Raw genomic sequence first — 11,198 nt, forward strand, 5'->3', positions numbered from 1 at the left:
CATAACTTCTCTATTTTCTGTCTCTCTAAATTTTTCTATTTTATATAAATAGAATCATGTACTGTTATTCTTTTGTGATTGGCATTTTCATTTAGCATGTTTTCATGTTCATCCATGTTGTAGCATGTGTTAGAATTTCCTCTCTTTTTATGGCTAATGCTCTATTACATGTATGTAATACGTTTTTTATCCATCTGTTTGCTAATGGATGTTTTGGTTGTTTCTATCTTTTGAGAATTATTGGTGCACATTGAGTCCCTGCTTTCAGTTCTGTACTTAGGAGTGGAATTGTTGGTAATACAACTATTCTATGATAATTTATATCATAATTTTGTGTTTATCTTTTGAGGAACATGTTTAATTATGAGTTAATTTTTGTATAAGGTGTGAGGCATGCTATAACTTGGAAACACCTTTTTGCTCAGAATGAAGATAAACATTTGTCCAAGGAGAAACCCATCAGCATTTGGCCCTCGAAGTTACCTGCTACCCCAGAAGACCACACGAACACAGCAGACGGGAGCAATACTGCAGAGTCTCTAGCTACCATCAGTAGGGTGGATATCGATGTCTTACCTGCAGAGAGGAGGGATTCAGCGAACGGTGACTTAGCCCAGAAGACTGATCCAGGACACCTGAATGCCTCCAATGAGCCGGAAGATAAATGCAGTGTTTCCCAAGTGAGAGAGGAGAGTCTGCAGGTTGACACTCCATGCAGTGCCTGGCCTGAAAACTGTATTCCTGCACAGACCTCCGATGACGGTAGTGAGGAAGGGACTGGAGCCGCAAAGCCAGTACAGCCTCTACACAAAGGTCAGAGGCCAGAGGAGCAGGTTGGTGACGCAGTAGGCCTGGGTTCCAGAGGGAGCACTGGGAGCTGTGATTAAAAAGACGTTCGTGCTTCAGTTTTTGTTAGGAAAATCCATTAGTTATTCTGTGTTGCAGTGTAAACTCAGAAGAATACTGTCATCACCTGGTGAAAAGAAGTAATAGGCCCTGGACTCAGTAATAGGCCCTGTCCATTCTCTCTTACCCTTAAACCCTGACAACTTTATTCCTGTGTATTTGCCTATTCTGATACAGTCATACAGCTACGGCTACTTGTGTCTGGCTTCTTTTACTTAGTAGACTATTTTCAAGGTTTACCTATGGAGTAGCCAGTATTTTTTTGTTGTTGTTGCCAAATAAATTCCTTTGTAGGTATCTGTGATATTTTATATACCTGTTTATCATTTGATGAGAATTTATCAGTTGCTAACTATTTGGGTTGATTCTACTTTTGGGCCAGTGTGGTCGGTGCTGCTATGAGCATGATAAGTATTTTTATATGGCTGTGTGCTTTCAGTTCTGGTGAGTATATACTTAAGAATTGCTCAGTCAGATTGTAACTCATGTTTAACTTTGTGTGTGTGTGTGTGTGTGTGTGTGGTATGGAGATTGTATCTGGGAGTGCTCTATACTGAGCTATATGTCTGGCCCTTTTTATTTTTTATTTTGAGATAGTGCCTTGTTAAGTTGCCCAGGCTGGCTGTGAACTTACAGTCTTCCTGCCTCAGCCTCCTGAGTAGCTGGGATTACAAGTGTGTGACACTACCTGGTTTATGTTTAACTTTTTAAAAAACATTGTAGTGCTAAGGATTGAACCCAAGGCCTTTGCACTGAGGTGTATCCTCAGCCCTTTTATATTTTTTATGCTGAGACAGCTCTTGCAAAGTCACTAAGTTGTCTATTGTTGACTTGAACTTGTGATCCTCCTGTCTTAGCCTCCCAGAGTGCTAGAGTTAGACTGGCATCTAACTCCTGTCTAATCATCATGGTAGCCACCTTGCCCATGTTTAACTTTTTGAGGAACAATGAAACTTTTCCCTGCTGGGAGTGGTGGTGCACATCTGTAAGGCCAGCACTCTGGGAGGCTGAGGCAGGAGGATCATAAATTCAAGCCCAGTTTGAGCAACTTAGGGACTTAGCAAGACCCTGGCTCAAAATAAAAATTTTAAAAAGGGGCTGGGGATATAGCTCAGTGTGAATCCCCTGATTCGATTTCCACTACCAATAACTAAATAAATAAATAAATAAACAAATAAATGAAGTGTTGATTAAGTGATATTCATTTACTGGTGTCAGTCATGAACACTCAAATACTCTTGATAGGTTAAAAGAGATTTAATAAATAGAACTGTCTTATGTTAATGTTTGGTATATATTGACTTCTAAAACTAGCTATCCTGATGACCTTTATAACTTAAAAGATAATTTATTTTACTATTACTGCTGCCACCAATAGGTCACAGTTTTTGAGCCTCAAATAAATAGTATAGTCCTAATTACTGTTAGTATCCCATTTCAGCCAACTCAAACAGCACTGTAGCCAGCACTCTGTATCTACGCTTTCTGCATCTATAAATTCAAGTAGTCACAGTGTCAAAAATTTTGGAGGAGAAATTTCATCTGCACTGAATGTGTTCAAACTTTCTCTAGCCCTCGCTCCTTAAGCAATGTTAGAATTATTTGCATGGCATTTACATTGCTGTAGGCAGTGCATGCAGTCCAGAGATGCTTTGAAGTATACAGGAGAGTCGCAGCTGCACAAGGGCCTGAGTTCAATCCCTGGGACTGCCAAAAAAAAAAAAAGTATACGGGAGAGTGCAGGCAACAGGGTTTGATTCCTAGTTCCACATGCCATGCTGGCCCCGCCTCCAGGGCACACTGAGCCTGCAACCGAGTCTGGGCATGGTGGTACATGCCTATAATCCCAGTGCTGGGGAGGGTGAAAACAGGAGGATCACTACGAGTCTGAGCTGCATAGTGAGACCCGGTACCAAATATATAAATTAAAAAATAAATAAACAAATAGCATAAAGTATACAGGAGAGAGTCCAGTGAGATAGCTTGGTGCTGTTAGTGCCTGCCTGCCTGCCTGCCTAGCAAGCACAAAGTCCTGGGTTTCATCCCTGGTACTGCATGCTGGCCCTGCCTATACCAAATAAATAAATAAATAAAAATTAAAGTATACAGGAGAATGGGGAAAGAGAAAAATATCCAGAATACTTTGTGTGTCAGCACTGCAGATGAACATTCATTTTGAGAAAGACAATTGTTCCTTCTCATTTTGATTTTGCAGTTTTATCTTTGTGTGGGAGAGGGGAGGACAAGTCCCAGGAAATGAACTCAGGATCTTGCTCTTACCAAGATCTTGCTTTTGCTGCTGAACTATATCCATGGCTGCACTTTTATCTTTTTTTTTTTTTTAATTGCATTGTAAAGTAGGTATTTAGCCATTTGAAGTTCAAAAGACTATTATTCTGTGGTGGCCTTTTGTATAGTTTTGTTTTATGATTTTTAAGGATCAAGTTGCTGGTAAAGCTATTATAGAAGAACGGGGCAGAATACAGCCATGTTTACAGCCACACAGCTCTGCGTCTGAACCTTCCCTGTCTCGACAGCGACGACAGAAGAAAAGAGAACAAACTGAGCGCAGTGCAGGAAACAGCCAGGTCAGCGGGTGTCTGCTCGCAGTAAGTCATTGTGCTGTGTGTGGGATCCAGATGCTGGGAGGTGCATTTTCACGTGCAGGGATTACTCACCAAAAGGCTCATAAGGAATGCAAGGAACACGGAGAAGGGGGGCCAGGGCAAGAGGCTTAGTACTAGATTTTCAACTATCAGCGAGTCAGAAATGTGGAGAGGTGTTTACCTTCCCCAGCACAGGTAGACAGATCATTTTGAGAGGTAAAGGAACAGGCTAATGTGCATAAATCCTTGAGTCCTAAGTGTTACACTGATAACCAGTTCTTCCCCTTCATCTGCACAGTTCATCTGCACAGTTCATCTTGAGCCCGTCTTTCTTGAAGTAACTTCCACAGACACCATCTCTATAAGCTTCTACTTGGTTGTTTACTTTTGTCAGTCTGTTACACAATGTTTTGAACATCACTTGATGACATTGTTTGCAGACAAATTGCTGACATGTACACAGGTCATTCCAGCAGGGGACCTCTCGAGATGGCTCTATAAGAAACTGACCATATCCCTCCCTTAAAATTAAGCTCCCAGAGGCATCCCCTCAGCTTCTGCCTTCTCATCCCACTGTTGGAGAAGCAGATACTGTGTCAGCACAACAGAACGCTGCGTGCCAGAGTCACATGGTCACCACATCTGTGAGCGGTGCAAGGGGCCGAGCGATAGCATCATCCAAGGTTGGTGGGCGTACATGTTGGGTCTGTACAAATCTTACAGAGCTGTTTTGGTTGCATAATCCTGTGTGTTGTGGCATTTGAACTAACACCTAATAGTCCTGCTTTCTGCCAGACACTGGAAGAACCAGCTTGGTGATTTTCAGCAGAGGCTCAGATTGACTTGGACAGATTCCACAGATGTTTTCACAGATTGTCATTTCCAGTTAGCTAAACAGACTAAGTAGATTCCGAAAATAAAAAAGTTCCCCCTTGCCCTTCCAAAATGAGTATCTCCCCACAAAGACTGTAGTCCTTCACCACTAGCTGTCACGTGGGTTGGATTGGTTTCTAGTGGACACCCCTTTAGAGGCAAGCTCAAGGCTTCTTTCCCAGTACTCGGTGGTACATCATGCAGTGTGTTACACAAATAGTAACTAGGAACAGTAATGACTCTGTGACTTTCTTTAAAAGGATCGACCATTATCAGCCAGAGAGAGAAGGCGACTAAAGCAGTCACGGGAAGAGATGTTCCCCTCACTTGAAGGTGACCTTGTTTCTTCATCTAATTGACAGCCAGTGGTTGGCTCTTGAATACTAGTTGATTATCAAGAGTTGATTTCAAGTGGTGGCAATTCTTGTGGGAAGTAGATTTGAAAGAATTTTCAAATTTGTGAGATTGCCAAGCATGGTGGAATAGGCCACTAATCCTAGCACTTAGAAGGCTTAGGCACAAAGATTGCCACAAGTTTAAGGCCAGCCTGGGCTACATAGTGAGTTCAAGTGAGACCCTGTCTGAATCAATCAATCAATCAATCAATCAATCAATCAATTTCTTAGGCAAGTCTTTTTTTAAAAATTAATGTAACGGGCTGGTGAGATGGCTCAGTGGTCTAGAGCACCTACTTAGAACAAGCTTGGCAAAGCACAGGGACCGCGGTTCAATCCCCCAGCACTGCATGCCAGCCAGCCTCGCCCCCTGGTGGGCTGAGCTGGCCACACACACACACTAAGTAAATAAATTTTAAAAAAAATTAAGCTATTGACTCTGAAACAGTATCATCAGAGAAAGGTAATAGCAAAAAAAGTGCAAGCGTTCTTTGAGTGACAGTAACTCCTGGGAGATTTCAGGTTGGAAATCAGGTGAATGTTTAGCTTGCTTCCATGTCCACTCAGAAGTGTTTTCTTCTCAGGAACAGAGAGAAGCCAGAGAATGGTGTTGCCCTGGGCTAAGGGCTGTAATCATTTATTACCTTTATTGAAACACAGTTTTACTGTAGCTGCTCCTACTGTTTAGATAAATATCTAAACATGTTATGGGGAACATTTTAAGGGTATTACCTCATTTATAGTCACTCCCAAAGGTAAGCAACATATTCCCTTTCTGCTGGGGGAAAAACTGAGATTCTGAGGGGGTAAGTAACTTACCTAAGGTCACAGAAGTGGAAAACCCAGAAGTAAGATTTGAACTGAGATGTCAGCACAGTGATGATGAAGATGTGTTTTGAGTGACTTCTGGCTGGCCTTTGCCTGCAGTATCTTCTATACATGTGCAGAGCCCTCTTTAATTGAGACTAGCCCACCACAAATAATTACTGAGTATGTTCTGTGTTTTAGGTCCTGCAGTGAGGAGAACTTCTCTGAGTGCAGTGGATCCTGGGAAACTGCAGGAGGAAGGCCAACCCCTCCCTGCCCGACGGTTCTCTTCTGACTACAACCGCACTCAGGTGTGTTTTCCTGAGGGAAAGGGTGGCCATGTCTGCATCCTTCAACCTCTGCAGTAATCCTTGTACAAGTCAGCGCCATTTCTTTCAGAGACAGGGGCTGGATAAGCCACACATCTGCACTCTTGATAAGGAAAGGTGCTAGTAAACAATAATTAAAATGTTTGACTCACTAAGGGTATAAGTTTTTCGGGAATTCTTGTAAATAGTTGGCAGTCTAGTTAAGAATCTTTTTCAAGTGCCTCCTTAGGCAAGTGCAGGGACCAGGGTTCAATGCCGGGTACCACATGCTGTGCTGGCCCCACCCCCGGGTGTGCTGAGCTGGCTACCGAGACTGGGCATGGTGGTGCATGCCTGTAATCCCTTTACATTAGTATATCTTAGGTCTCACTTGTAATCCCAGCACTGGAGAGGCTGAAAACAGGAGGATTACTATGAATCTGAGTTGCTGTGAGACCATGTACCAAATAAATTTTTTTTAAAAAGAATCTTTTTCAGGTAATTTTTGTTCTATTTATTTATTAATTTATTTTTGGCAGAACTGGGTATTGAACTCAGGCCCTTGCACTTGCCAGGCAAGCGCTTATTCTACTGAGCCATCTCCCTGGCCCGATAATTTTTAAAAGAAGACTTACTAAGAGTTTGTTTGTGTACCAGAAATGAAACTCAGGACCATTACAGTTCCACTAACAGCTTTCACTAGGCAACACTTTGCTTATTCTGCTGTTACTAGAATATACAATATGTGGCCAGATTTTAATTTCTTTTGCTAATTATCATCCCTCAGTTTCCTGTTTGTGTCAGCTCACCTTCTTGTCTCTGGATAATGTAGACCCACCATCTGGTGGCTACCTGGTAACTGCAGTATTTCTAAGCCATGTTCATCTCTATCTGTATAGTAAGTAAATACCCCGGGCATGAATTTTTCTGCCCTTTGAAAGTAACAAGGTCTTTTTTTTTTTTTTTTTTTGGCGGAACCAGGAATTGAACTCAGACCCTTGCGCTTGACAGGAAAGCGCTTATTCTACTGAGCCATCTCCCCGGCCTCCATTTTTTTAAACTGTATCATTTATGCATTTTACAAATTTAGGCTGCTTCTCCATTTCCCAAAGTTGTGGGGTTTGGGTTAATTAGATCAAATAACCTTTTATTTTATTTTATTTTATTTTATTTATTTATTTATTTTTTCCGGAACCAGGGAGTGAACTCAGGTCCTTGCGCTTACCAGGGAAGCGCTTACTCCACTGAGCCATCTCCCCGGTCCCTCAAGTAACCTTTTAAAGCACCTTAGTTTTTTATATGAACAAGGTGAAAGTGCCTGATTTAGATGACTGTCTGTTTAAAATGACAGTATTCTTTATAGAACAAGCCCTCTTCTAATGAGTTGGAACACAGAATGAATCTTCTACTTCTTCTGGAAAGAGAGTTTCTTCACAGCAGAGATTCTCCAGCACCTTGTAAAACTTTACACTAGTATATCTTAGGTCTCACTTGTAAACTTTGTAAGTGAACTGGGATGTCCTTGCACAGAATAACTGTAGTTTTTGCATCTCCTAGTTTCCCGTTAACTTGCGTGTAGGTGTACGTAGTTGGGCCATTACATCTCAGACTGGCAAGCCACTCCTGTGTTACATTCTGGTTGTGTCATCATGTGGACTTTTGTTTTTTCTAAACATTAATAGGAAAGAAAACTGATTAATTGTCTGTCTGAGGACGAGCTAAGTTCTTCTACAAGTTCAACTGATAAATCAGATGGGGATTCCAAGGATGGGTAAGTTCTTTTCTGGTTCCCTTCAGAAACTTTCTTTTTGAATGATCCTAAATGTAATTTATAGCAGCATTCTGACTTGTAGTACTCACACTAATAATATATATGTTTTATGGTATAAATAACTCTTCAGTGAGCACATCTGGTTTTACAGTTTTCGTTAGAATTGGAAAAGTTTGGCTTTTTTTTTCTTTTTTCTTTTTTTTAATGTATTTGGTACAGGGTCTCACAAGGCAGCTCAGACTGGTAGTGATCCTCCTGTTTTCAGCCTCCCCAGTGCTGGGATTACAGGCATGTTCCACCATGCCCAGACTCGGTCTCTGGCTCAGCACATCCCAGGGGAGGGGCCGGCGGGGCATGTGGTGCCTGGGATCAAATCAGCTCAGACTACGCAGGTGCTTAGTCTGCTGAGCTATTTTGCCAGCCCTGGCTGTTTTTTCTTAGTATATGTTTATGCTACATAATAAGTACATCCATCACAGGAAATTGGTTGGCCATTACTTCTTCAGTTTTTACTTGACTTTCTCTTGTCCTCTTGGGGATTCTAGTTAAATGTGTATTAGACTGTCTAAAGTTATTCAAACCTCAGTGATGCTTGGTTCACTCATTTTCTTTTGGGGGCTACCAGGGGGTGAACCCAGCTTTTGCACTGAGCTGCATCCCCAGCCCTTTTTGTTTTTTATTGTGAGACCAGATCTCACTGAGTTGCTCAGTTGTCCAGCTTGCCTCATCCTCCCAGAGTGCTGGGATGACAGGTATGCACTCCTCTAGTTTCTGAGTCATTCTTCCTACTTTTTTTCTTTGTTTCATTTTTCTTAGATTCTGTTGCTGTATCTTTGAGTTCACTGATCTTTTCTCCTGTAGTTTCCATTCTGTTTATCCTATTTCATGTAGTTAACAGAATTATATTTTTCATTTTTAAAAGGGATTTGGGTCTTCTTTTTTTCTTTTGTGCCTCTTCTTAACCAGTTTATGTTTTTTATTTTATTTTTTAATTCTTTTAAAGAGAATACAAAATAATAATAAAATTTAGAAATTATACAGAATTTCACTTAAAATAATGAATTCAACAGCATTTGTTGTATTGCATAGAGTTGTCTTCAACTTATTCAGATTACCAGATATATGCATGCAAAATTAGAAAAAGAAAGAAAAAAGTTAAAAGAAATTTATTTATTTATTTATTATTTTGGTGAAACTGGGGATTGGACAGCGCTTATTCTACTGAGCCATCTCCCCAGTCCTGGTATCTCCCTGGCCCCGGCTGAAATTTAGATCAGATAGCTCAATAGACCAAGCGCGCGCTTAGCCAAGCACGGGAGCCAGGGTTCCACCCTAGCACCGTATGTCGTGCAGGCCTGCATCCAGGCGCACTGAGCCAGCCACTGAGGCTGGCCATGGTGGCGCACATCTGTAATCCCAGCCCTGGGGAGATTGAAAATAGGAGGATCACTACCAGTCTGAGATGCATAGTGAGACCCTGTACCAAATACATTTTTTAAAAGAAATTAAGAAGAGAGAAAGAAAAGAAGAAGAGAGAAAGAGGGGGAAAAAAGAAAAAAGAGCACACAAAAGTTAAGCATTAAGTACTCCTTTCCATAGACCAGCAGAAATCCACAATATCTATCATGGCCATATGAAATACACTTATAATAACCGTTTTAATGTCCTCATCTACTAATTTTATCTTTTGTTTTACCTTTGGGTCTATTTCTATTAACTGAGTTTTTTTTTTCTTTACAAATCAGTGCTGTGCTCCTGCTTCTGGATTTCACCATGTAGTTCTGGCGGCTTTTGAATTAACACTACATAGTCCAGGTTGGCCTTGAAGTAACAGCATCTCTGATAATTTTTTTTTTTTTTTTTTTTGGTGGAACTGGGGATTGAACTCAGGCCCTTGCGCTTGCCAGGGAAGCGCTTATTCTACTGAGCCATCTCCCCGGCCCCATCTCTGATAATTTTTGCCTGGATCTAGACCCTGTGAATTTTATCTCAGAGGCTGGTATTTCTGGATTTAAAAAAAATTTTTTTTTAAATCTTTATTTATTTGGTACAGGGTCTTACTATGCAGCTCAGACTTACAGTGATCCTTCTGTTTCAGCCTCCCCAGCACTGGGATTACAGGCGTGAGCCACCATGCCTGGGTCCTGGGGCCAGCACAGCATGTGATACTGGGGATCAAACCCAGGTCCTTATGCTTGCTAGGGTGGTGCTTAGACCACTGAGCTATCTCCCCAGCCCTGTGTTTCTTTAAATATTTTTGAACTTTGTATTTGGATGCAGTTAAGTTACCTGGAATGTTTGGGCAGAATTTATACCAAGAATCTGGGGCAGCTTATTCTAGGCCTGCTCTTTTCCAAGATTTCTCTCTCACTTTCTATTGGCAATAATTGTCTTACACACTATCTTTTGGTTCTGCAGGCCAGCCATACTACAGGTTTTTCTTGTACCTTTTATCTGTGGCCTGCCTTTAGGCCAAAAAGTGTTGACTCTGTTCCCGAATTTACTTCAGATCTTTTCATTCTCCATTACCGTCACATAGTTAATTTTATATTTTTTGTGTTTTGCATAGTATCTATAGTTTTTATTTGTGTATTAATTAACCAGTCTTTAGGAGCTTGCATGGACACTTGGAAGCAGCATTCCAGTCTGTGCACGTGTGTGGGCATCACACCCAGGCCCTGTCCATGCAAGCCCCATTCTAGTGAGCTGCATCACCAGCCCTGCATCTAACCTTAAATAAAGAATTTTTGTGAAGCTAACAAAAGAACAGGAGGGATTTTTTTTTTTTCCAGGAAAAGTCATACAAATGAAATGAGTGACTTAATGCAATTGATGACTCAAACCCTTAAACTGGACCCAAAAGAGAGCTGTGAAGATCTCCCGGCTCCAGCTTCAGGGTCAGAATTCAGACTTCATCGAAAGTATCGGGACACGCTAGTGCTTCATGGAAAAGTTGCAGAAGAGTCAGAGGAACTCGGTTTTAAAGAGCTGCCTTCAGGTGATCAGTTTAGCCTTTTACAGCAGTCTACAGCATGTGTTTATTAGGAGCTAATACCTATAAGTATTTTCAAATTTCATTTGGCTGTCTCCATAAAAGATGCATCTTATTTTATGTAGCAGATATATTCTGATACTTTCTCATGAAGATTTATTTTTTATTTTTTTTTGAAAATTTATTTAAAGATAAATATACATAACCAGTTATCCTTATAAAAATCACATACACTATTGGGATTTTTTTTTCAGTGAATTTTCTTTAAGTTAGATTTTTTTGGGAGATAGTGTAAGTTTAGGAGATGATAATGAGACATGAAGCTTCAGATAAATTTTTAGTCATTAAAATAGTAGACTGCAGATATAGCTCAGTGAGAGTACTTGCCTACTGTGTCCAATGTCCTGCCTACCTCTGCCTGTATTACCAGACCCGCACTTAAGGCAGCCTGAGCCAGCCAAAAACAAAAAACAAAAAAAACATTCTCAACTTTTAGGGGCCAGGGAGATGGCGCAGTAGAATAAGCACTTGTCTGGCAAG

General features: G+C 41.0%; 1 protein-coding gene across 5 annotated transcripts in view; it reads left to right on the forward strand.

The window, feature by feature from the left end:
* Positions 1-11,198, forward strand: part of Nek4 (NIMA related kinase 4) — a 47,335-nt gene that overhangs the window by 17,358 nt on the left and 18,779 nt on the right. For 2 of the 5 annotated variants that reach the window (XM_023715751.1, XM_023715753.1), the window contains exons 7-13: positions 426-833; positions 3,345-3,515; positions 4,046-4,195; positions 4,646-4,718; positions 5,789-5,898; positions 7,578-7,666; positions 10,459-10,664. In XM_023715751.1, coding sequence (XP_023571519.1) covers positions 426-833; positions 3,345-3,515; positions 4,046-4,195; positions 4,646-4,718; positions 5,789-5,898; positions 7,578-7,666; positions 10,459-10,664 — 1,207 coding nt within the window. The remainder of the gene's footprint in view (positions 1-425; positions 834-3,344; positions 3,516-4,045; positions 4,196-4,645; positions 4,719-5,788; positions 5,899-7,577; positions 7,667-10,458; positions 10,665-11,198) is intronic. The other 3 variants (XM_023715752.1, XM_023715754.1, XM_023715755.1) reach the window with 3 other exon arrangements.

This window comes from Octodon degus, unplaced genomic scaffold (genome assembly GCF_000260255.1).
Source record: "Octodon degus isolate 3935 unplaced genomic scaffold, OctDeg1.0 scaffold00043, whole genome shotgun sequence".
Classification (NCBI taxonomy): Eukaryota; Metazoa; Chordata; class Mammalia; order Rodentia; family Octodontidae; genus Octodon; species Octodon degus.